We start from the raw sequence: 27,684 nt of genomic DNA on the forward strand, positions 1-27,684 counted from the left end.
GCCTCAACAGCTGGTTGCCCAGTCACCAGCATTCAACCCAGGGTTTGAGAGGCAAACCACTACCTTTCGGCCGAAAGGTAAAGAATCCAGACGGGGCTCCTCTAGACATTCCTCAAGAGGTAGGGGAGGACGCGGTCGAGGAGGTAAACCCTCCGGATAATCGAAGCAAGGAGATGCTTCCGGTAGGAAGGAGGCTCCAACATTTTTAGGATCGTTGAACCTTCGATCCTTGGGTCCATGGCCTAATCAAGATTGGACTAAGATGGAAACGGAACAAGTCTCCATCATTTCCTCAATTCTTCCAACACTCCAGCCCCTCATTAGAAAAATATACCCTAGAACTCTTGAGCAAACGGGTTATAAGGAAAGCAAAGTCCATCAAATTCCAAGGAAGGCTGTTTTGTGTTCCCAAGAAGGACTCAGACAAACTCAGAGTCATTCTGGACTTGTCGCCACTCAACAAGTTCATAGTAAACAGCAAGTTCAGGATGTTAATCCTTCAACACATAAGGACCCTGTTACCCAAAGGGGGGTTCACAGTCTCGATAGACCTGGCAGATGCCTATTGACACATTCTAGTCAGTCGCCCCCTCTCCTTCTACCTAGGATTCAAGTTACAGAAGATAAAGTATGTTCTCAGAGCCATACCCTTCGAACTAAATATAGCCCCAAGGATCTTCACGAAACTTGCAGATGCAGTCGTGCAACAACTACGCCTAGAAGGCGTTCAGGTAGCAGCGTACCTGGACGACTAGCTGGTGTGGGCAGCATCCGAAACGGCTCGTCTGCAAGCATCCAAAGAAGTGATCCAGTTCTTGGAACATCCGGGATGCAAGATTAACTTCAAAAAGTCTCGACTCTCTCCAGCTCAAGGGTTTCAATGGCTGGAAATCCATTGGAACCTGAAGTCATACTGCCTCTCCATTCCCTCAGAGAAGAGGAGGGAGATCGCAGTGTCTGTCAAGAGACTACTGAAATCCGACAGGATCTCAAGACGCCAACAGGAAAGAGTACTGGGCGCTCTCCAGTTCGCAGCAGTAACAGACCCAGTGCTAAGAGCACAGCTGAAAGATGCTTCAGGATTGTGGAGAAGATATGCATCAAACGCTCAAAGAGATCTAAAATGACCGATACTGGCCTTACTACGATCACTTTTCAAGCCGTGGTCGAAGGCCAAGAGCCTAACGAGGACCGTGCCTCTGCAACCACTTCTGCCGTCGGTGACCATCCACACGGAGGCCTCGACGGAAGGATGGGGAGTTCTCTCCCATCAAAAGAAAGTCCAAGGGACTTGGTTTTCTCTGTTCAAGGCCTTTCACATCAATATTTTGGAGGCCATGGCAGTCCTCTTGACATTGGGAAAACTCTCCCCTTGCAGATCAGTCCACATCAGGCTGATCTTGGACAACGAAGTGATAGTGAGATGTCTGAACCGACAAGGCTCGAGATCATCCCATATCAACCACGTGATATTAGCCAACCTTTGTCTAGAGAGATGGCACTTATCAGCAGATCACTTACAAGGGTTCCGCAATGTGACAGCGGACGCTCTATCCAGGCTCAAGCCGATAGAGTCAGAATGGTCCCTAGACGCAGACTCATTCTCCTCCATCTTGGAACAAGTCCCGGAACTGCAGATTCACCTCTTCGCGACGAGCGACAAGAAACTACCTCGGTATATAGCCCCCTACGAGGACCCTCTAGCGGATACAATGGATGCCATGTCCCTCGGTTGGAATGAATGGACCCAGATTTTCCTGTTCCTTCCATCCAACCTCCTGCTGAAGGTCCTCAACACGCTGAGATCCTTACAAGGAACGGCAGCTCTAGTGGCTCCCAAATAGCTCAAGAGCAACTGGTTCCCTCTAGTGAGGGAACTGAGGCTGAGGCTGGTCCTTGTACCGGACCCAGCACTATCTCAACGGGTTCAGAAGTTAACTGTCTTCCATTCATCACAGAGAACGCAAAACCTTCATTTCCTGATTTTCCCGCCCTAACGGTACCTTGGATAACCGCGGAGGTAGCAGCAGTAGGGGATTCAGCGTTATGAAGCTTCATCTGTGGTGGATAACGGGGAGGGTGGGCTGTGGCACCCTAGCAGTAACAGCCAAACTCAGTTGAGTCCCTTGTCAGGCTTTAAGGAATGTAGAGAGGAGAGGTCCCCTTTTTTGTTTCATTTGTTTGATGTCAGCTACCCCCCCAAAATTGGGGGAAGTGCCTTGGTATATGTATGTATATAATGTGACCCTCAATTTTCTTATGCTGTTGGCACCTATTTGTTTTAATGATAAGGCAGTATGATTGCAGAGAACTTTCTTGAAAAATTGAAAATTTGTTCATGAAAAAAATTATGGTAATTTTGACTACATGTTACCTAGACTATGAAAGTGAATTGAGACTCATATTTTAAGTGTGCATGAAAATATAAAGAATTTTTAAGTTTTGTAAAATAGTTACCTTGTCTATTTTTAAATTAATGTTTTTCCAACAGAATTTATCGAATCTAACAGCAGGATCACCTCGTTTAGGCTCAGGCTTTACAGCGGGAAGCCTCAAAGATCATTATAATAGTAGTGGACAAGCTTCACCAAGGGGTACGTCACCTGGTCCATCGCCGTCACTCAATAGAAAGCAGAAACAAAAACCATACCAGACAATATATACAAATCGTGGTTCCCATCACACTCAAAGTAAAGTAAGTAATTATGAACATTTACATTGCCTCACTGCTACATTAGCTATGTACTGCTTTATCCATTGCAGGCACTAGCTTGCCATTTTCTTGATTGCCCTTATCTCTAATTTTCAGCTGCAATAGACAAAATCTTATTCAAGATGAACTCTGCTTTACCAAAAGCCTAGAAATTTTTTAGATTTCACTTGTTTTGTACGAATATGTTCTCAACATATGATTTTAGTATTTGTGTTCCATAGTTTCATGTAAAAATTGGGTAGTTATTAAGATGGATGGTTTCTGTGTTCATACAAAGAGCAAACTAATTCTTAATAGTGATGAGGCACCCCCAAAGGGCAGCAACCTTCTATTTGTGTTATAATATGTTTGCTTTTTAAAAAATATTGGGAACTCTGCTGTTGACTATCTAATAACTTTTTTTTTTTTTCATTTCATCTCTCTATATAACATGAAATTTCCTAAAAAAATTGTTTAAAGGAATTGGATTTTTTCATGAGTTGGAGATAATGGCTTTTTTTTTCACGCATCCTTGTCTGATTGTTGGTTGAGTGTCTACCTCTATCATAACCACAACATTGCATATGGAGGAGTCAAAATTGTCTGGACTCGTGCAATATAAATTGGGCTAAAAATATAGTTTCTTATTTTGTGAAAGAATCCCGTTTACAGTCCGCCCTCCCTATCCGTGAATTGACCAATTACAATTCACTTATTCAAAGCTGACTAATAGGTTCCAATGTAAAGAGAAAGATTGAAGAAAAGATGAGAGATGAACAAGCAGGATTTAGAAAAGTTAAAATCTGTACTGACCAAATTTTCATTTTGAGACGTACAGCCATGCGTAGAATACAGAAATTCTCTTTTGATGGCATTTGTGGCCTATGAAAAAACCTTTGATAGTATGCACCGTCCAATCGTTATTATGGAATTCCTCTGAAATGTGTAAATTTGATTAAGTCTGTTCATGAGCACAGGAAATGCAAAGTTAATGTTAATGGAGTCCTATCAAATGAATTTCCAGTTAACAGCGGAATTCTCAAAGGGAATGTGTTGTCACCTATGTTGTTTATCCTCCTCATAGATTATGTAATGCCTAGAACAGTTGGAGATAGTGGAGAAGGATTGGACTGAACTGTTAATACGAAATTAGCTGACCTAGAGTATGCTGATAATACTGTTCTTTTTAGCAGAATACCACAGGATTTGCAATGCTTGCTTACCAGAATGCATGAAATATCACGTGAGGTTGGGCTCAAGATAAATAGAAGAGAGAGAGATGATGAGAACGAAATTTACAATGGAAGATGAGATATTATTGGAAGGAGAAAGGATTAATGAGGTAGAATCATTCAAGTATTTAGGAATTATGATCTCCAATACAAGGTCATTAGAATTATAGTGAAAGATTGAAAAAAGCAAATCAGACAATGGCTAGGTTAAGTAAAATTTGGAAGTCAAATTACCTGAAATTACATAAAAATCAGATTATATATCAATTTAGTGAGATTGGTGTTACTGTATGGACATGACTCGTATGACAATGAAAAAATCTCTGACATATTTAGTATGTTTGAGTACGAAGCCCTCAGAAGAATATTGGGAATATTCTGGCAGGACATGAAACTATAAGAGAGATTACTTGAGTGCCATATCTGGATGAGATCATGATGAGGGGTAAATGGAGAGGGTTTGGAAAAGCTCTTTGCACTCTCCAAAAGAGATTAGTTCACCAAACTTTTAATTGGGCTCCACAAGGCACTAGAAGAGTTGGAAGACCCAGACTCACATGGCTGAGAACTATGAAGTAGGAAGTGGATGATGATGAGTGGAGAAGTATTGAATTAAAACCTCAATATAGAGACGACAGGCGAAATCTAACCGAGACCCTTTGCGTCAATAGGCATAAGAGAGGATGATGATAAAGAATTATCAATTGAAATTTACTTAATATTGGAAAAAATAAGAACTAAGTGGTGAGAGAGAGTTCCACCAATGTCAGTAGTGTTGAAGAGAGAGAGTTCCGCCGATGTCAGTGGTGGTGTTGTTATGGCTATGGTGTTAAGCCCCTATTACACGTATTCGGTTTCCTACGGCCAACTTGGCCTACGGTGCTGTAGGAAAATTCTGGCTTATGGCTAGAGCTATTACACGTATTTGAATTGCCGGAGGCAAGTCGGTCAGTGTGGCACTGTTTGGGGTGGAGGAGTGACATGTCTTCTCTCTACGACAATCTCGTTCCTATTGCTCTAGCGTGCTACTTGAAGGTGAAAACAAGAAAAAGGAAGATTTGGTCCAAAACAATGGCTGCGTAAACGACAAAAATACTCTCCTGTTAACTTAATGAAGGAACTAGCCCTAGAAAAAAAGATGACTGGTTTAACTACATGGGAATGGAACACGACACATATTTGGAACTCTTTAAGTCAGGTATATATATATATCATCTTTAATAGAAAAAAAGGACACTTGCATGAGAGAAGCCATTAGTCCACATGAGCGTCTTTCAGCCACTCAGACTGATGTTATACCATACGGTGAGCAACTACACGCTACGTCCTCAGTCCTGACATACGACGGCCCTACGGCCAACTTTAGTACTGGCGAAAGTTCATCCGGCCGGACGTGGGTGAGCGCTCATACGGCCGATTTGCTATCACACACTCCGGTTTGAACATATGGTAGCATCGCGACCGACGGCGCCGTAGGAAACTGGATGTATGTAATAGGGGCTTTACTCTTATGGCTAACTTTATTCTAGAAGGCTTGGTTGCCGTATCTTGCTCAGATTTAAAACAGAAACCTGTTTGTATCAGTGTTCAGTCAGCTGTCAGTGTTTTCTTTCAACACTTGTTCCTCTACCTTTCTTAAATACAGTGGTACTTCAGAGATTGAGCATAATTTCTTCCAAAATAGTGGTCAAACACCAAAGTCATTTTCCTCATTTGAATTAAGAGGAATTTCATCGATTTGTTTCCCACCCAAGTATGCTCCTATTATGGGCCATTTTCCACAGATTACAATTTTAAAATAGCATTGTATGCAAAAATATACTAAAAAGAAGAAAAAGTTCTTGTTGATAGAATTATTGAATAAATATGGAATAAATGAACATAGAAGTTCACTTTACCTGTAGTAAAGATTGTGGATGGCTTGAGTGGAAGGTGGTGAGGATGGGAAGAGGTGTTAGTTTTGCTTGGAGGGGAGTCCACCTCCTTAAACACATTTGATAAGTATCCTTCTGGTTTTTTCTCTTTGAACCTCCTTTGGGAAAGTAATGTGATTCACTTGAGGGTATTTTTAAAAACTTATCCAGAGAGGTTTGTCCTTTCCTCCTTTTAAAGGTTTCTGAATTGATAAAGCATGATCATTATGAAAATCACATGCTGGCTACTGCCCTATCTGGATTATGGTTTTCCCCCAACATGTATTCACTAGAATTTGCGTCACTTTTTCCATTGACCTAAATGATGCCTAAATTTGTTTGCTTTGTCTTTCCACATATGAATGTCAGTGAAACGCAATCACCAATCAACAGTTTTTCATTTATCCAAATTAATAACAATTTTGCAACTTCCTCAATGCCCTACTACAGTACTTAGATGAAATGACACTCGTTTTGCTACATTTTCTTCTTTATTGGTTTCTTTATTTTTCAAAATCGTACTGATTATTGATTTCGGTATACTATTTTCTTTGGAAATGTTGCTTGTCTGGACACCTCTTTCTACCTTTTCAATCATCTCCTTTTTTAATTCTTTGGTGACTCTGAACTTTCCTTTTTTGGTTATCGCTGTTACTACTAGTCTATTTAGGAGCCATTCCGCATGAATAAGCACTAGAATTAATGGAATTAACAAAAAAGTTTATGGAACGCTGTTTTGCCAGTGTGAATGATACGTAAGTTGGGTCAGTCACCTTTGTTTCGGACTCATGATTGACCTTGGCTAAGTGTCGTGTCCCATACAGGTTCTTTCAAGTTAAATAATTCTTGTTTGATCTCAAAGAGCAAAATATATTTTAGTATTTTATCCAACTTCTATTTTTTGATGGTCTTAGATCCAGGTGTTACTTTAGGTTAATTAAAGTCACCAAGTTGAGAGCTGTAAAAGTCCTCCTTGAAATTCTTAAAAAGGGGAAGTACGCTGTAACAGTTGATAAGTATCTGCAGGATCACTTCAGCCCCTAGAGTGACCAGCATTTTATTATTCTACTTTACTTCTCTTCCTATTTCCTTTTTTCCCTGTTAGTCAAACTTTTTTTTGCCCTACACTTCACAGTGCAATTGTGAGTTTCCCTCCCAATTATGCTAAAAGTAGGGTGGCACTCCTGGCTTAAATACCTTCCTTTATTTCAACTCTCATTCCTTATAGAGCATGTTAAATGTGTTGTGCAGTACATCATTTCACTGATGCTTGCCCTCTGTAGGTGTAGGTTGGCCAAGGCACCAGACACCCGTTGAGACACTAGTGCTACAGAGTTATTTGGTCCTTTGACTGCCCAGATATTACTACATTGGATCTCTCTCTCTGGTTATGGCTCATTGTTTGTTTGCCTACACATAAACTGATTAGTCTTGCTTATACTTTACACCTTCTCCGCTTTCCTCATGCATTGTACATTACAGTACTAAGATAACTGAAAAATTCTTCTTCACTTAGGGGTTAGCTACATCATTTCAATGTTCAGTTGCTACTTTCCACTTGGTAATGGTGAAAGATACTCTTTAATGATGGTAAGCAGCTCTTTTAAGGGAGGATACTAAAATCAAACCACTGTTCTCTTGTCTTAGGTAGTGTCATAGCCTGTCTACCATGGTCTTCCACTGCCATGGGTTAGGAGTTTTTTGCTTTATGGTACACTCGGGCATACTATTCTATGTTTTCTTATTTCCTATCCTCACAGGGCTATTTTTCCTGTTGGAGTCCTTGGTCTTCTAGCATCCTACTTTTGCCACTAGGGTTGTAGCTTAGATAATAATAATGATAATCCATGTTTTACTAGTCCCTCTCCATATTACTTGGAAATTCCTCTGGCACCTGAAACTATAAGCTTCCTTGCAGGCTAAATCTGATGGTTTGTGTTGGCAAGCAGAAGCATGACTGCAATTTGCCCCATGGCCTACTAGTTCATCTAGGGACCCCTGAGGAACGGCATTTTCCAGTAGGAGATTATTCTTCTTGTTCTTCCTTATCAGTCATACCTCCCTGGTTGGTTATTTTATTACCATACTACTTAATATTTATTAAAATATTTGGTAATAAAAAGCCCAGTTAACAAATTACCTGACACTTTTTCATATTAAGTGCTGATAAAATTATTATACCACATTTCTTTAAAGTATGTCCATAGAATTAATAGCTCAAAGAATGTGTCTCTTTAAATTTATATACTTTATAAATTATGGTACAGTGATGCCTCTTGATACGAAAGTTTCTGTATATGAAAAATTCATGATAAGAAACGAGATGCAAATATTTTTTCACCTCTCAATACAAAGAGGTTTTCTTGAAATGAGATTCGCCCGCCGCCTATAAACGGATTTTGAAGCGAAGTGAAAAATCTATTTTTGGGTGAGATAGCCATGTCGTCCTGATGGAAGGTTCCTATTGGTAGCTTTCTAAGGGATATTTGGCTACAGTGATATTCCCAGAGAATTGACCTTTAGATCTCTAGAATTCTAACTCCTGGCGCGAATATCCTTAAAATTTCACTTAAGGATATTGCATAATATCAGGGGACGTATATCTTGATACGACACAGAAATCTTCACCCCAAATAGCGTTTTCGTTTCGAGGGGGAAGAGTGGCGAAAATAGAAGGGGAGCCATTACAGTATCAAGGTTTTCCTTCCTCCCGTACTATTACGATTATCCAAGATGGCGTTCATTCCTTGTAGCATTGAGCATGGTGTTACAGATACAGTAGTTTTCGGGAGGGAGCTTGCCTATGCCTTTTCTATGGAAAAGGAGGGCGGGTCCATCAGGATGACATGGCTATCTCACCCAAAAATAGATTTTTCGCTTCTCTTCAAAATCCGTTTTTTGGGCTCAAGCCATGTCGTCCTGATGGAAGTTTACCAGAGAATTACTAGAAAGTACTGTATCTGTGGATTTTCATAAGTGCCTTAACCTTGGGACAAATTTTGCTATGGTCATCCGGACCATTGAGACATATGACGTTACCATTATACGTCATTACCACTAATCACGGACAATGTTAGGTATTCCTGCCCCCTGCCGGGAAGAGTCATACTAGACAGTAGAAAAAGGTTTGCATATATTGTATGAACAAACATGAGTATCAATTGGATATACAAAGGTCTCACAGTTTGTATATGTTGTCGTAACAACTAAGTATCAACTATATCCATAGTTTGTAAGCATACAATAATATGAGGTTTACTTAGTTAAATAGTATATTGCGCTAATTGCCGGGCGAAATAAGATGCAATTACACTCTAATAGACATTTATTTCGGATAAATGACCAAATGGAATAACGGGTGTAACATGTTACGGGAATTATACGTACTGTACAGTGTATACAGAAAACATTTTTCTCCCAGAGAGGGAAGAAATGATTAGAGCCACTCTGAAATTTGAAAATGATGGAGACTTGTTCCGTTTCCATCTTAGTCCAATCTTGATTAGGCCATGGACTCAAGGATCGAAGGTCCAACGATCCTGAAAATGTTGGAGCCTCCTTCCTACCGGAAGCATCTCCTTGCTTCGATTGTCCGGAGGGTTTACCTCCTCGACCGCATCCTCCCCTACCTCTTGAGGAATGTCTAGAGGAGCCCCGTCTGGATTCTTTACCTTTCGGCCGAAAGGTAGTGGTTTGCCTCTCAAACCTGGGGTTGAATGCTGGTGACTGGGCAACCAGCTGTTGAGGCACCACTTGGAAGGTGGTCTGTGATTGGGCCACCACTTGGGGCACCGTGGTCATGGTAACTGTGGGATGTTGTTGAGCAGGCCGAGGGGGAAGTCTAGGCTTTTTCGTCTTCCTTTTAGGTTGGGGACCCGCATCCAGGGAAGATTTCCTCTTTGAGGAGATGCCTCACTTCTGGAGAAGGTTCCTATTCTCCGTGGCGGCTTTCTGAACTACCTCTTGATTACTTCGTTTGGGAAGATTTCTTTACCCCAGATGTTAGAAGATATCAGTTTCCTGGGTTCGTGTTTAACTGTTGCAGCAGCGAACACGAACTCTCTACAGGCTATCCTAGCCTTCATGAAAGCATACAGGTCCTTTACTAGGGTGGTCATATGCATTTTGGTCAGGACCATGAGCATGTCGGGTACTTCTTTAGCCTGCACACATCTCTATGCAGTTCTGTGGGGATAAGGATGCAGCAAGTCTCTCTTTCGTCTCTTGTTCCTTGCCCAAAAGTCAGAAAGTTTAGGGAGATTCTCTCGCTAAACTGTCGTCCAGCAATGTCTGCGTCCAGTTTCCCTACTTAGAAGGTTAGGTGGACTTCCTTCCATTCCTTCTCTTCCATGGGCAAGGCTAACGACAGAGGCCTGCACTCCTCTAGTGCAGGGCATGGTTTGCCTGCTTCTACTGCCTTCGACGTAAAGGGGAAGGCTATTGAAGCATGAGCAAGAAAGAAAGGGTGTTTCTTGCTCAAGGCGGACACTTTCGAATTTGAATAGCCCGCCTTTTTTAAGCTACTTAACAAGAGAGCCTGTGCCTTATTGTGGTCGAAAACCATGACCTCCTTCGGTTCCGTCTCCTCTTTTGGCGTTGGTTCATGCTTCAGTTTGATGAAGCAATCAGGGTAAGCGTTAAAGCTTTGCCAAAACTGGATGTCGTCTAAGGGGACGGCTCCCATCTTCTCCGAGATGTAGAGTTTGCCATTAGTAATCGGCATAAACTCTGTATACCTCCAGGGATTGGTTTTGGAGCAGTTTGGGAGATCCCGGACTCTGGGTCGCTTGTATGACCCTTGGGAAGCGGTAAGTGGAGCTTCACGGAGCTCTCTCTCGAGTCTCGCTTCCCTTGCTTCTTCTTGCTTGTGAATGTTCTCCATTAAGGCCGTAAGATGGGCCAGTGCCTGGCTCATGTTACTGAAGGTAATCATCTACTCCGTAGTTTGCAATTTGGTTTTCGTAAAGGCCTTGGAGCATGTGATGCCCTTCTTACAATCTCCATTGCTGTACAGAAATCCCTTGATTGTGGTCAGGAAGTTTGTATGATTGGCCTTGATTTTAGTGATGCCTTTGACCGTGTTAATCATGAGGCCCTTGTTTTCAAACTGAAACAGTTGGGAGTGGGTGGGTTGTTTCTTAGCATTATTATTGTTTTTTTAAGTAATTGATCTCAAAGAGTTGTTGATGTGCACCTTAGTGAGTATAGGAATGTGATATCCGGTGTTCCACAGGGTAGTGTTCTTGGCCCATTACTTTTCATACTATATACACATGACATGTGGTTTGTCCTAGAAAACAAGCTTGTTGCATATGCAGATGATACTACTCTCTTTGCATCAATTCCATCCCCTGAATGTAGATCTTGGGTTGGTGAATCCCTTGATAGAGATTTAGCTAAAATTAGTGCATGGTGCAAATTATGGGGTATGAAGTTGAATCCTAACAAAACTCAAAGTATGATTGTAAGTAGGTCAAGGACGGTGGCTCCTCAACATCCAGATCTCAGTATTGATAATGTTTCTTTAAATTTGTATGACTCTTTTAAAATTTTAGGTGTGATTCTCGACAGCAAATTTACTTTTGAGAAACACATTAGGTCTGTGTCTTCTTCAGTTGCACAAAAAATTGGCTTATTGAGAAAGTCTTAGAAGATTTTCGGTGATCAATCTATTCTGAAGAAGTGTTTTAATTCTTTCATTCTACCTTGTTTTGAGTATTGTTCTCCTGTCTGGTGTTCAGCTGCTGGTTCTCATCTTTATTTGTTGGACAGAAACTTACGGTCTATTAAATTTCTTATTCCTGATCTAGATATTAATCTTTGGTACCGTCGTTCAATTAGTTCATTATGCATGTTGCATAAGATTTTTCATAACTCTGACCATCCTTTACATTCAGATCTCCCTGGACAATTCTATCCTGTTCGTAATACTAGGTAGGCAGTTGATTTTAATAGCCAGGCCTTCTCCATCATGAGGCTTAATACTACACAGTATTCTAGAAGTTTTATTCCAGCTGTTACCAAGTTTTGGAATGGTCTTCCTAATCTAGTAGTTGAATCAGTAGAACTTTATAAGTTCAAAGTTGGAGCAAATGTTTTTATGTTGACCATGCTGACATGAGTTTTTATTGTTTATATAACATATCTCTTTTTGACGTTGTTAATAGTTTATATAGGACATATCTTTTTTGACGCTGTTACTGCTTTCAGAATGATATATTGTTAATTTATTCTCATTTGTTCATTTCCTTATTTCCTTTCCTCACTGGGCTATTTTTCCCTGTTGGAGCCCTTGGCTTTATAGCATCTTGCTTTTCCAAGTAGGGTTGTAGCTTGGCTAGTAATAATAATAATAATAATAATAGAAGCTGAAGATGTCGAGGGTAACAGCTCCGGTGGCGGCACAGACGGAAGGAACTCCGACTCGACATCATCATCTTCTTCCGGAGGTAGAGTAGACTCCTCCTCGGGATCATCCTTTAGTAGATCCTTTCCAGTGTCCGTAGACACTCCCGACATCCTTTCCTCCTGGTGGATGTCCATGCTTTGCAACGCCTCACTGACATCCGTCTCGATGGCAATCTGGACGCAGGGAGATCCGGGTCGTGCTTGGGGCATGACAATTTCACTACCCTCCTTCGGGAACAGCAAGCTACTCATCCTATCGTTAGGTAGGTATGGTCCCGGAGAGTTTTTCTGGAACCCTCGTACCCACTTGCTCAGCTTTTCTCGTGCCGCATCCCTCGACTCCGTTGACTTGGGGTCGTCGACACCTTCGGTCACCAAGGTCAGGCAGACATTGCAGACTTGGGGGTCCCAGTACTGCAGGGTTTCGGTAATGATGGTGCAGGGGGCATGAGACCTGCACGCTTTGTGACCGTAGAAGTTCCTACTTCTATGGTTGCAGAAGATTGCATCGCATTTCATCTTTTGAGTTCCTCCTGTAAAGAAAGGAAAATTAAATGAGTATGCGGTTGTTTATCACACATGATAAACAGATTATGCAAAATATTAATGTTAATATTTTAACCATTATAGCTTAGGATAGTAAGCTAGAAAGAATTTAGGAAAGACATACTTGTGCATCCTTTCCAGCCAATTGCTATGACCTCCCCTCAATATTAAGGTTATAGAGTTTCCTTGATCAGAGCAAACTCAAAAGAGAAGAGTAACCTCTAGGGATAGAAAAGTGTATACTACCACTGACCCTTCTTAAATTATTTAATATTGTGGAGTAAGTTATCAACTGATTTCTAATCAGAGTATTGCAGGAATTCTATTCTTTCAATATAGGATTGGTCTCAGCAATAGGCTGTGCAAGGATACACAAGGTGTGTTGGAAAATAACTACTGTATAATATATACTATAGTTTTCTGTCTGCAGTATATACTACAGTGGAACCTCTGCATCCGAACGTATCTACATCCAAATTTTCTAACATCCGAAGTAAAATTCGAGCAAATTTTTGACTCTACACCCGAATTTTATTTCGACACACGAAGTAAGCAATTTTCGTCGTACCGGTTGTATCCGAATTTTTCGACACGCGAAGTACAATTCGAACACGTTCCGACTCTACACCCGAATGTTTTTTTCGACACCCGAAGTAAACAATACTCGTACGCGTAGTCGGTGCTCATAGCGCCTGAAGTGTTTTTTATTTCCGCCGATAGAAGGCAGCACATCGACCTCGGAGGGACGCTCAATTAGCGCGGCTTGGGTCAGTCCTCTGTTCTCGTCGGCTTCTTGCGGTTGTGCTCTGTGCGTTCTGATATTAACTGTGTTTTAATCGTGATTTTTTACGTGCATCCATTAACGATAATTTACGTAAAGTATGGGTCCCAAGAGGCTTAGTTTTGCCAGTGGTAGTGGTAGTGGTGAGAAAAGGAAGAAGGAAATGCTTTCTATAGAAATTAAGCAGGAAATTATTGAAAAACATGAGCGTGGCATCCGCGTGAGTGAACTTGCTAAACAGTATGGCCTAATATGTCGACGATCTCGACAATCCTTAAACAGAAGGAAGCTATTAAAGCAGTGAAACCTTCTAAGTGGATCACTATAATTTCCAAACGCCGTACCCCTATCATAGAAGAGATGGAACGACTTCTACTTGCGTGGATTAAGGATAGAGAGATCGTTGGCGACACCATCACCGAAACCGTTATCTGCGAGAAGGCGCACGCCATCTTTACGGACTTGAAGGAGGAGAGCTCTGGGGGTGATGCTGGGGAGAGTTCAACCGAGCCTTCCTCAGATGATTTCAAGGCATCTCGTGGCTGGTTCAAGAAATTTTAGAAACGGTCCGGGATTCATTCAGTTGTTCGCCACGGAGAGGCTGCTAGTGCAGACACAAAGGCTGCAGCTGACTTTGTTAAGAACTTCGAAAAGATCGTGCAGGAAGAAGGCTACGTAGAGCAGCAGGTGTTCAATTGTGATGAAACCGGGCTGTTTTGGAAGAAGATGCCGAGTCGAACCTACATCACTGCCGAAGAGAAGAAATTGCCTGGGCATAAGCCAATGAAGGATCGGTTGACTCTTGCTCTATGTGCCAACGCTAGCGGGGACTTTAAAGTCAAGCCCTTGCTTGTTTACCATTCGGAGAACCCTAGGGCCTTTAAAGCACACAACGTCGATAAGGATCAGCTTCATGTTTTCTGGCGATCCAACTCGAAGGCCTGGGTCACTAGGCAATTCTTTGTGCAATGGGTAAACCAAGTTTTCGGTCCTTCTGTGAAGAAGTATCTTCATGAGCAGAAATTGCCTTTAAAGTGCCTGCTATGCCTTGACAATGCACCCGCTCACCCCCCCGGACTTGAAGATGATATCTTCGATGAATTCAAGTTCATAAAGGTGCTGTATCTTCCACCAAATACCACCTCTATCCTCCAGCCCATTGACCAGCAAGTCATCTCTAATTTTAAGAAGCTGTACACCAAGCACTTATTCAAGCAGTGCTTTAATGTCACGCAAAGCACCAACTTAACTTTGCGTGAATTTTGGAGGGGCCACTTCAACATCGTGCACTGCTTGAAGATCATAGATCAGGCTTGGGTGGGATTAACTCGACGGACCCTCAATTCTGCATGGAAGAAGCTGTGGCCTGATGTAGTTTCTCCCCGAGATTTCGAGGGTTTTGACCCCGACCCTGATCCCGTGGTCGGTGCAGCGGAAGCCGTAGAGGAAATCGTCTCCCTTGGCAAGTCCATGGGTCTGGAGGTAGACGCAGATGACGTTACGGAACTCGTCGCCGAACATCACGACGAACTGACGACGGATGAGCTCAAGGAACTCCATGCTATGTCGGAGCACATGAGTGATGACGAGGAAGAGAGCGAGGAGGTAGAACATGTGTTAGGTTCAGCGCAAATAAAAGAGGTGTTAGGAAAATATCAAGACGTGGTCGACTTCATCGACAAATACCATCCAAAGAAATTGCAGGCTTGTCGGTAGTTTCTCAATTCGATGATGTTTGCCTAACTCACTTTCGAAACATTCTGAAAAGCCGTACCAAGCAATTATCTATCGATGCTTTCTTTAAAAAAACTGCGAAGCGAACTCGCGATGAAGAGGATGTAAGTGAACCGAAGAAAACGGCAAAGAGTGAAGCGGAAGAAAGTGAAACACAGAAAACGGAAAAGAGTGAAGCAAAAGAAATTCAGTCAATTTTAAATGTAAGTGATAGTGATTAAAATTACGTAATCATCAAAGAGAAAGAAAGAAAATGTAAAAAAAAATATAAAATATAAAAATAAAAAAAAAATAAGCTAAGTTATGTTAAAGTTCACTTAGTAAAAGTTAGAATAAGTTACGGTAGTGTTACGTTTATCGTAGTTAACCTCTCTACCTCCTCGCCGTCCGTCCGTCTCCTCTCTCCTCTCTGCGTAGCAAAGACGAACAACACCTGCGCTGGAGTTTCTAAGGTAAAGTGACGCTAAAAACCCGTTTCTTATTTATCATTTTTTTGCTAATTCTTCTTATTTACATGTCTATTCTTCTTATTTACATGTCTATCTAATTTAGTGTTCATTATTCTCATGGGAAAATTATGTGTAGTAGTTTATTAAGAAGTTATCATAGGTTTTTGGGCTCAACCATGGATTAATCCTATTTCAATGTATTCTTATGGGAAAATTCGTTTCGACATCCGAACAATTTCTACATCCGAAGTTGGTTCTGGAACGGATTAAATTCGTATGTAGAGGTTCCACTGTATACTGCAAATATACTGGCTACTTTATAATCATATACTGTAGTTCAGTCGGCATATTGCCGGCAGGGCTAGCACCTGGCGGCACAGTCCAGCCGTACCTGACGGTACTGGTCCAGCCGGCATGCCGCTGATTGAGTAAGTACCTGACGGCACCGGTCCAGTCGACATGCTGCCGGCTGGGTTAGGACCTGGCGGCACTAGCTGAGAGAGAGAGAGAAAGCATGGAGTGAAGGGCTGCCTTATTAAAACGTATGTTTACAATAAATAAGGGTGTAAATATATAACCTTACTGCCTTCCTTTAGAATTAGGGTTCAAATGGAAGGGGAAAATGCATCATTCAAGCTTCCATCCAGCCACAAGATCCGTTGCCAGCATTGCCGGTTTCAGGAATGTGGATGGCAGTCCAAGAAAGGACTGAAGAACACTCAGCAGCGGAGGGGTCTCCCACCGGCAGCCGTCACAGCTGGCACAACCTTTCCTGAAGCCTTGTGTCCATAAGGGAAAGACTGAGTGACTATACAGCTGCTTATGTAGGAGCCCGGCCGGCACCACAATCTACCCGGCAAGCGGTGAGATTGCAGGACAACGACCACAGGATTGCGATAGCTATGCCATCGCTAAAGGGCAGAGAGGGGAAGGAAAAAGGGGCCTGTATCAAGTGTAGAAGAAGTCCTGCCGCTTCCACACGAGTGAAACATTGTTTCAGTATCGGCGCCATCCTAGGTGGCAGAAGAATATCTATTCTTCAGCCTAGGGTCTGATTAACAGGACTAGTCTTCTAGACTGCAGGGGAGAAGGTGACGGCATCATACTACCACTTCAAGTGCGGCCTAGGGAGGCTTAGCCTCCTATGCCGGCAGAACTAAGCCGACGGGAGTGACTACTCCCCCTGCCGCTCGGCCGCTGGCAGAAAGACTGAATACTCTGAGGTTCTGTCGAAAACTCAAGCCGGCATACTCGTTGTCAAGGGTGGGAGACAGAAAACACTAGCCTAGTCAAGCCTGAGTGAACTACTCTATGGCAAGACCAAGATAGGGTTGTCGCCTATGGCGGCACTCAGAGGGAAGAAGGGATTACCCTTAAATCTCCACAGGAGACGAGTATCGAGTTATATAATCAATTCTAGGAGATATACTATCTCCTGTTGAATTGATAAATCGATATACGAGAGTAACCGGGGATAATGAAAGTATACTAAAGCGCATAGGCTAGGTAGCCTAGTGCAAGGTGAGATCTCGGTTGCCTAAATCACCGAAACTCTTAACGTATACGATCGACATAAGGAAGAGGAAATTTGTATGCATAATACATCTTTACTAGTATTATTGTGCCTAAATAGCTTTCAAAATTTATTAATGCTATTACCACTGGGAATGTCGTTTTGCTGACTAAATAACACATGCATAACGAATGACAGCGCCCATGGCGCCTCCAGTGACTGGCCAAGCTCCAAAACACATTAAATTAAGCTAATTTCTCTGTGAAGCAGGAGCTAAAAATTATACACTGTAAAGACTAAATACTCAACTTTCCAGAGGCAGAAGCAGCTGGAGATTGCATCTTAAATCCTCTCAATAACGATCAAAAACGTTAAATAACAGGGAAAACCACCGTGCCCAATCCCTACTAAAATAGAAATGAGCGCCATCTTGGATACTCGTAGTAGTACGGGAGGAAGGGTAACCTTGATAACGGCTCCCCTTCTATTTTTGCCACTCTTCCCCCTCGAAACGAAAACGTTATTTGGGGTGAAGATTGCTATGTGTCGTATCAAGATATACGTCCCCTGATATTATGCGATATCCTTAAGTGAAATTTCAAGGATATTCGCGCCAGGAGTTAGAATTCTGGAGACCTAAAGGTCAATTCTCTGGGAATATCACTGTAGCCAAATATCCCTTAGAAAGATACCAATAGGAACCTTCCATCAGGACTACATGGCTTGAGCCCAAAAATAATCTTAAAATTTGCACGCCACCAAACTCTAATCTTGCCACCATCATCCTGCTCTCCCATTGGTTATCTCCCTACCTTAATGCTAGTTACTGCCATAAGATCCTGCTCTCCTAATTTATATCAATAAGTACATTATAAGTTGAAAAACACAATGACCAGTACTGTATTGTTTGTATGTAAGTACGCACAGTGCTAATATGCACATCTAAACATTAGCGATATATTTTTCTTTCATTTCGTTAAATAAATAACAGATTGTAGAATGTTTTTTTTTTCCTTATAATGTCATGGTTATTTATTCACAATTGATTTTATATCAATAAGAACATTTTGAAATTAAAATAACACAATATATAGAATTGTATTGTACGTACGAACGCACAATGCTACTATGCATATCAAACACATTAGCGATATATTTTTCTTTCATTTCAGTAAATAAGAGATTGTAACATATTTTTCCGTTTTAATATCATGATTATATATTTACAATTAATTCTATGTCAGTAAGTACATTTTTAATTAAAAAACACAATGAATAGTACACTGTACTTTATTGTATGTACGTACGCACAATGCTAATACGCATATCAAAACATTAGCGATGTATTTTTATTTCATTTTGGTAAATAAATAACAGCTAAGAAAACTTTACTGAACAATTAAAGTTTATTCATTCTACAAAGTAAGTTCACATATATCTTAATATCAATGAATCTCGCTTGTATTACAATTAAATAGCTTAAACATATCAGTGTGTAAAAAATATATGTAGATTATTTATTGCCAAATCACCAATGAATATTGATTGTATTTCAATAAAATAGTTACTGTTAAAAGTATTCACGAGTTGAAGAAAACGGATTGTTTATGCATGATCAAGGGATAGAGAATTTGATGGGTGTCGAGGGTCTTGGCGAAGTTGCAAATGAAAATGGAACACATTTCATAAGTTTCTGTTCAGCAAACAATCTTGTCATTGGAGGTACTCTTTTTCTACACAAGAACATCACAAGTATGCATGGACTTCACCATGTGTCAATTACAAAAATCAGATAGATCACATTGCCATTAATAAAGAAAGGAGGAGGACTCTGAGAAATGTAAGAAGCTATGGAGGTGCCGATATTGGTAGTGATAAATGATATCGACGTTAATGACCTTAAATGCCGAGATGCCAGAAAACTTTAAATCGATCAATAAATCACCAGCTCCTCATTGCCACACTGAAATTTAAACTGACAGTACCCACCAAAAGATGGATAGAATACCTAGGTTTGATACAACTAAGCTTTTAGAACAAGATCACAGAGAAACATTTGCAATTGAATGTAGGAATTGATTTGCAGTTTTAGAAACTTCAAGAGACGAAGAACAGACAATTAATGAAGAATGGTGTGATATTAAGAACATATATCAGTCAGTTGGTTGTGAAGTCTTGGGACACACAGCTACAAGGAGAAAGCCATTGGTATCAAATGATACTTGGGATAGTATAAAAAGGGGATAAAGACAGAAATTGATTATTGAAAGTTTTCAAGGAAGTAATGAAAATCATTAGGTAGAGCGTCCTAAGTATTCCAGTATTGACAATAAGGTCAAAAGAAAAGCCAGGAATGACTGGAGAGAATATTTAGACAGTAAAGCAGATGAGACTGACAAAGCTATGAATTCAAGTGGCTATGGTGTAAGAATTGCTCATAGAATTATTAATGAAATCTCGACTGGGGCAAAGAAGAGGAAGCATGTACTCATCAAAAAGAGAGAGGGCTCTGTTATAGCAACAGAAGATGAAGAAAGACAACGTTGGATGGAACACTTTAGTGAGGTTATGAATAGGAGATATGAAGAGAATAATTTGATTGATATACCTGGAGCTGATGAAGACCTTCATGTGCCCATGAATGAATTCAGTGTGTTTAAAGTCGAAGCTATCCTCAAAAAGACTAAAGAGATGAAAATCCCCTGGATACAATGGAATAACAGCTGAGATGATACCTGCCAAAATGAAGTGACTCCCAGACTACTTACAAGATTATTTTGTAGATTGTGGCATGAAGGGCAAAACCTGATGAATGGGAGTTAGGAGTAGTGGTGAAAATGGCAAAACAAGAGGGGACCTGACTGATTGTAATAATTACAGACGCATCACGCTTAGGCCAGTTGTTATAAAAATATATAGTATGCTTATTCTAAAGAGACAGGAGTGAAAGATTGATGAAAAGCTGAGAGATGAACAAGCAGGATTTAGAAAAGGTAGAAGTTGCACTGACCAAATTTTCATTTTGAGACATGTTATACAGCATTTCTTAGAATATGGAAATCCCCTTTTGATGGTATTTGTGGACTATCAAAAAGCCTATGATAGTGTGCACCGGTGAATTTTGTGGAGAGCCCTGCATTATTATGGAATTCCTCTTAAATATGTAAATTTGATAAGTCTGTTCATGAGCATAGCAAGTGCAAAGTTAATGCTAATGGAGACTTATCAAATGAATTGCGTAGAACAGTCAGAGATGGTGGAGAAGGATTGGACTGGATTGGTGATAGGAATTTAGCAGACCTAGAGTATGCTGATGATGCTGTCCTTGTTAGCAGAACACCACAGGATTTGCAATGCTTGCTTACCAGAATGCATGAAATAATACATTAGGTTGGGCTGAAGATAAATGGAAGAAAGACAGAGATGGTGAGAACGGAGTATGCAAGGGAAGATGAAATATCATTGGAAAGAGAAAGGATTAATGAGGTAGAATCATTTATGTAGGAACTATGATCTCCAATACAGGGTCTTTAGAATTAGACTAATGAAAGATTGAAAAAAGCAAATCAGACAATGGCCAGTTGTTATAAAAATATATAGTATGCTTATTCTAAAGAGACAGGAGTGAAAGATTGATGAAAAGCTGAGAGATGAACAAGCAGGATTTAGAAAAGGTAGAAGTTGCACTGACCAAATTTTCATTTTGAGACATGTTATACAGCATTTCTTAGAATATGGAAATCCCCTTTTGATGGTATTTGTGGACTATCAAAAAGCCTATGATAGTGTGCACCGGTGAATTTTGTGGAGAGCCCTGCATTATTATGGAATTCCTCTTAAATATGTAAATTTGATAAGTCTGTTCATGAGCATAGCAAGTGCAAAGTTAATGCTAATGGAGACTTATCAAATGAATTGCGTAGAACAGTCAGAGATGGTGGAGAAGGATTGGACTGGATTGGTGATAGGAATTTAGCAGACCTAGAGTATGCTGATGATGCTGTCCTTGTTAGCAGAACACCACAGGATTTGCAATGCTTGCTTACCAGAATGCATGAAATAATACATTAGGTTGGGCTGAAGATAAATGGAAGAAAGACAGAGATGGTGAGAACGGAGTATGCAAGGGAAGATGAAATATCATTGGAAAGAGAAAGGATTAATGAGGTAGAATCATTTATGTAGGAACTATGATCTCCAATACAGGGTCTTTAGAATTAGACTAATGAAAGATTGAAAAAAGCAAATCAGACAATGGCCAGGTTAAATAAAATTTGGAAGTAAAATTGCTTGAAATTACCTATAAAAATCAGACTATACTCGTATATCAGTTTACTGAGATCGGTGTTACTCTATGGACACGAGTCATGGTATGACAATGAAACAATCTTCAATAGATTTTGTAGATTTGAGAACAAAGCCCTTAGAAAGATATTGGGAGGTGAATGGCAGGACAGGATTAGAAATGAAACTATAAAAGAGATTACTCGAGTGCCAAATGAGGATGAGATCATGATGATGGGTAAATGGAGATGGTTTGGAAATGTTCTTCATACTCCCCAAGAAAGAGAAGTTCACCAAATGTTCAGCTGGGCTCCACAAGGCACTAGAAGATTTGGAAGACCCAAGCCTACATGGATGAGGACTATGAAGCGCAAAGTAGGAGATGATGAATGGAGAAGTATTGAATGGAAAGCTCAAGAGAGACGACTGACGAAATCTAACCGAAGCCCTTTGTGTCAATAGGCGTAGGAGGAAATGATGATTATGCATGATAGAAAATGTATCTTTCTATAGTAAAGGTAACTATGATAATAGTACAGTACATACAGTACTGTATACAGTATTTCATATATGAAGAGTGTTTTACTGTATGTATTGTATTATTTTCCATTTATTATTGTATTTTATTCTAATAACTACTACTTATAAAGGTATTAACGGTAAGGTTAGGTATATTGAATGATTCAAATGCATTTGACTGTATTTCATTAAGGTATAGCTTTATTATAAAATTTAATGTGGTGTTTTAGTAGGGCTTGGAACGAATTAGGCGATTTACATGTCAAACGTGACTCATTATTTGAAAAAATCACGACATGAAAGCCATTCCGGAACCAATTAATTTTGTATCCAGAAGCATTACTGTACTTTGAAATTTCCTAGTTTACTAACATGAATTTATATTGAAATGACAAAAGAAAAGATAGAGTTTTAAAAAAAATCTTCTGTATGATACCCTTAAGTTTATTTGAATGAACACAAACTTATTTATAATGAACATCATAAGAAATAGGATTTAAAAAAAAAAAGAAAATGTCTCAAATACAACTGAAACCAAAAATACAATTTTTTTGTAGATAAAAAAAATGTTGCTTTTTTACCTTATCATTTTTTCCTCTAAGGTTTTATCACCAGTTTATGTCTCCAAAGGTATTACATTCAGAATATCATTATCAAGAAACTTCGAAATACTGTAAATTTTTACTTACCGGTATCTGAATCGCACTGAACAACTTGTTGAATCATCTGATGATGTTTCTGTCTTACTATCCTATTCTGAATTCTCTATATTTTAGTAGTCACTCTCCACATTCTTATTTATCATCACTACTCTTAGTTTGAATGAATTAGAAAAGAAACCAAATGGAGATTGTATTGTATCTGCAGCTACTGGGGTCTCCCTGACACTTGGAGCAACAGCTGTTCTACATTAAAAAAAAACTTTGACTTGTGCTATCTATTGGTAAAATGGGAGAAAGGGTAAAAGCTTTTTTTTTTTTACAAGACTAAACAATAAAACCAAAGTTAGCAATCACTACGAGTTATATAGGGTTGATCATTTTCTGATAGGAATTGTCACAAGTTATCTTGTGTTAAAGCAAATTTGTACACACTTCATTGGCTAAGAACACTTATGATAACAAGGGATTGGGTTAATTTAAGCCATCTTGTCCCCTAACCATAAATCCAATCACTGTACATATATGCCTCTACTTACAATGAAATTCTGTTCAGAAACCTATTGTAAACTGAAAATACCAAACTAACCTAATTCCAGACTAACCAACCTAAACCAAGTCTAGCCTACCGAAGCTCACAATAAACGGTGATTGGTGATAATGTGTCAGTATATTTGCTGCTATTTAAACAAAACAAAATTACATAACACTTTACAATAATTACCAAAACAATGATTAATTAAAAAAGAAAAAAAATCATAAAGGTAACTTACAATATAGTACTCTCCAATGAATTTTTCTATAGAATTCAAACATCTCCCAATTTTTTTGTTGTTGATGACAAAAATGTAACACTAATTATTAGAAAGTGAGGCAGGGGGGTTATTACAAAAATAGGCTCTCAGTTACTCAATCTTCCTTTTCTTGTATAGTGACCAATATTTATAGACGGAGCAAATGAGAAGGCATTCTTTACCATTCTTTACTTATTGCATTGGAAACTCCGAGGGGTTGCAACTACAGGTATTTGATAGATGATGCTGAAATATAGTGGAGAAAGGGAAAATACCTAGTTTATTTTTGAAACTTCAAATTGCTGGATAATTCGACACATTTTTTTTCATAAGCTTTGATTTGTATCAATATAGTGGAAACTTTTGGTGGTAAAAAAGTTTTAAGTAAATTTATATGAGGCTCATTATCCAAAATTGGAGTAAATAAAAGTACGCTATGCTATAGCATGCTTTTAGATCCAGAAATTTCTTCTTGAGAGGATGGCAAAAGAGATTTTGAGCCAAGGATGTTTGTGAGTATGTGGGTGGATGTGTTCAAGCATTTTCATATCTGGAGGCCAAACGTCTGGGCTGGCAACATTTGACTCTCCAGCACAGAGAAAATCTGATGGTGCCAGTTGTAGGTAAATTGGTGTTGCCAAATGTGCTGTGACAGATTATTTTTTTTTACCCCTAACAAAGAAATGAGAAGAGCCACTGATCCTAAAATCGCGCGCAACGAGTAAAACATGTTGAATCGGTATCCTTTGGGGTCACCATTTCCAATGGTTGCACACAGCACCCACCATTAATGCTTAACATGTGACCTTGAACTTGGGTAAAATTTCAAATTGGCCTTTTGATGTAAGGCTTTCACCCTAATTGCACTTTATTAGTGAGGATTTATTTTATATCTATTTGTTTTATTCTTATAAAAAAATTTGATTATTAAAGCTAATATATTCTGTATTATTATTATTATTATTATTATTATTATTATTATTATTATTATTATTACTATCTAAGGTACAACCCTACTGTAGTTGGAAAAGCAATATGCTAATAAGCCCAAGGGCTCCAACAAGGAAAAATATCCCAGTGAGGAAAGGAAGTAAAGTAATAAATAAACAATATGATAATTATTGAATAGATTAAAATTAAATATTTTAAAAACTGTAACACCGAAACAGATATTTCATATATAAACTATAAGAAGACTTGTGTCAGCCTGTTCAACATAAAAACATTTGCTGCAAGTTTGAACTTTTGAAGTTCTACAGATTCAATTATTATTTTTAAAATTTTCTTCTGGACAGACAGTGTCTCAACTGAGAAGCTTATCCTGACAGTAGATGAATCTTTTTTGTCGGGCATCTGCGGTTTTCAACCCTTTCTTTAATGCATGGATTTTAATCTACTTAAACTCTTATCCTCAGGTTAAAGATGTTCATTTGTAAAGCAGACTCTAGGTTGAGGCTTTGTCCTTATTTTATTTCCATTAAGAGATTTGACATTCTCTTGTCCCTCCTGGGCAGTAGAGATATTCTCTTTGGTAATTATTTTGCAACATTTCATTTCCACATAGCACTGTCTTATTATGCTACTGCTAATACAGCAGATTTAACAATTCTCTCCATATGTTAGTCTCCTAATTAGAAATTGCCCATATTCTAATTTTTGTATGATTTTCTCACCCGAGCACAATTAGAAGTCGATGCACTCCTTACAGCCATCATTCATTTATCATAATGTCAGGCATAGATATATCTTCCATAAAAGCTCTTCCATAAAGTATTGAGAGAGACATGTGGGCACTTCATGCCGACTTCTTCCTAGGCTGATTATTTCATGTTAAGTTCTAGCTTTCTTGAATGTCAATGCCTCAGCTGTATGAGTATTAATGTTTTATTGTGGTGTTTAATATGCTACAGTGTTGTTGAATTCAACTCAAATGGTTAGTTTAAACAGGATTATATATAAATAACCCTACCAACCTTAAAAAATTACTGCATTTCAGATCAACAAAGCTAAATTAAATTGGATCTCCTCTTGTATTTAAGTTTTCTTATAGTAAACTAAAATCTTTCTAATTTCTCTGTTAAGGGGACTGTCCGCCATGCCATGCATTTTTTTTTTCTAATTATTCAAAATATACTATTTCTATATATGTTTTAGACATATATGATACCTTCTTCATATAAAAATTTTAAGTCATTTGATCAAAAACTTTGATATGTTAGCAAAAATAATGATTTAAAAAAAAAATAGATACATTTTTCTCCGCTGATATGACACCAATTGCTTTTAAAATCATACCATCAAAACTTCTTTATGAATCGAATAATTCTGTGAGACAGATTTTTTTATTTCCCCTTTTTCTTTTTTTTAATGAATTTTTTCTTAATTTTCTTCGTCTAGAAGTAAAATATTTATGAAAAAAGAGAAAAAGGAAAATCAAAATTCTGGTATACAAATTTTGGGATTTTTAATCCTCTTTTCAATGATATCTTTCTCTCTAAAATCAAACAATAAATAAGTGAGAAAAATGTACTGAAGTGTGAATAAGTACGTTTATGAGTTACGAACTCCCAAAGATTGCAACAAATTTTCACTTCTTTTCTTAAAGAAATCAAGATAGCATTATTATGATATCCTTACTTTGTACTTCTATTGTTTATTCCTACATAAACGCACCCTAAATGAGGTTTTTAAACCCTAAGTTTACTATTACACTTGGCGTAAGGGTGTCATGAGTTGGCAGCTGCCTCTCATTGTTGCCAGAGTTTTAGTTAGCATGTTTCAGCTTTGTACTCATATTCATGTTTCCCTCTCTTCTTGGTTCTTACTTTTTGTTCTTTCTATGACCTTAAATAACATTGGCCTTGCTATAAAATTTCCGAGGACGTTGTGAAAACACAATATACATACAAACTGCAAGTAAACAAACACATGCATTATAACTTTTATATGTCTTTGGAAACTCTGGCTGCTGTTCTCGTAGCTTGTAGTTTTTGTTCACCTACCTACTACCAATCCCTTCTATTTCTGCCAGACGTACAACATTTTGAAACATAAGTGAAAAAATTGCTATATAGTATATATGCAAAAATAAACACACAAAGACGATTCTGTCAAACTCAGTCATGCAGACGACGCAGTAAGGATGATGTCTTTATTTAAAGACAGCTATATCTTCGTTATTTGTAAAAAATAATTGGCTGAAACTTCTGGAGAGCATGTACGATATGTTTCTGCATACATAGAAGCAATAAAACGATTTTTGCTTTCTGAAAGTTGGTATGTCAAAACACCATGGCGGATGGTCCCCTTAAAGGGAAGTTTTCTACACACAAGTTTATTACTTTAGCCATGTTATTTCAAACCTTTTTAGACAGGCACCTCAATTTATTGGCAGGTTAGAAACTTTAGTTTGTTATGGCTATCCTCTCTTTCCTTGTGCTGCTAACAGTTTTTCATTAGTGTGCTGTATCAGTTTTGAATTGTAAATTTTAGGGATGGCCAGGCATCTTATTCTTTACTAAACAGATTACTCATCTTTAATCTTTTCTTTATCAACCGTCTTTCTGTATATTCCACAACCTTCCCAGTAAGTATTCAGGTCTATTTAATCTCATAGATATAGGTGTCTTTCCAATCTCACGGATTGATTACAGTCAGTGTTATTGATTGATATGATGTAATCCTGACTCCTAGCAATCCTACATCTCGTTAGCAAGATGATAATTTCTTTAAGACTTCCTAAATGGGATCTGAGTTTGGTGTGCTCTCTAGGTAAACTTTTATAAACAAAGAATAAATCTTTCTATTGGAACTGTGTAAATCCTTAAGGCCAACTTTGTTAAAGGAGTTCACTCTTAAGACCCTTATCTAGGGCATTTGTCTTGAAGTTTATCATTCATCTCCGTTTTCATAGGCAATATCCATTTCCTTCGTTGAAAAAAATATCTTGACATCATGGAATTCTTTCTGCAGGATTTTTTTTTTTTTTTTTTTATGAGATGATGACAAGATGCATGTTAATGCTTAGTATTGATAATATATTGTTTGATGTCATGCATATGCATTTAGGTGTTATCACCCCAAGGCAGGTACTATATATAAATATCTCCCCTAGTTCACAGCTTGCTTTAGATGAGGGAAGGTTGTCAGGGCTTCAGACC

The 27,684-nt window shown here is 38.9% G+C and overlaps 1 protein-coding gene across 4 annotated transcripts in view; it reads left to right on the plus strand.

Annotated features, from left to right (window-relative positions):
- Positions 1–27,684, plus strand: part of LOC137640109 (CREB-regulated transcription coactivator 1-like) — a 272,709-nt gene that overhangs the window by 171,109 nt on the left and 73,916 nt on the right. For all 4 annotated transcript variants that reach the window (XM_068372574.1, XM_068372577.1, XM_068372576.1 and 1 more), the window contains exon 7: positions 2,492–2,695. In XM_068372574.1, coding sequence (XP_068228675.1) covers positions 2,492–2,695 — 204 coding nt within the window. The remainder of the gene's footprint in view (positions 1–2,491; positions 2,696–27,684) is intronic.

This window comes from Palaemon carinicauda, chromosome 4 (genome assembly GCF_036898095.1).
Source record: "Palaemon carinicauda isolate YSFRI2023 chromosome 4, ASM3689809v2, whole genome shotgun sequence".
NCBI classification, from domain to species: Eukaryota; Metazoa; Arthropoda; class Malacostraca; order Decapoda; family Palaemonidae; genus Palaemon; species Palaemon carinicauda.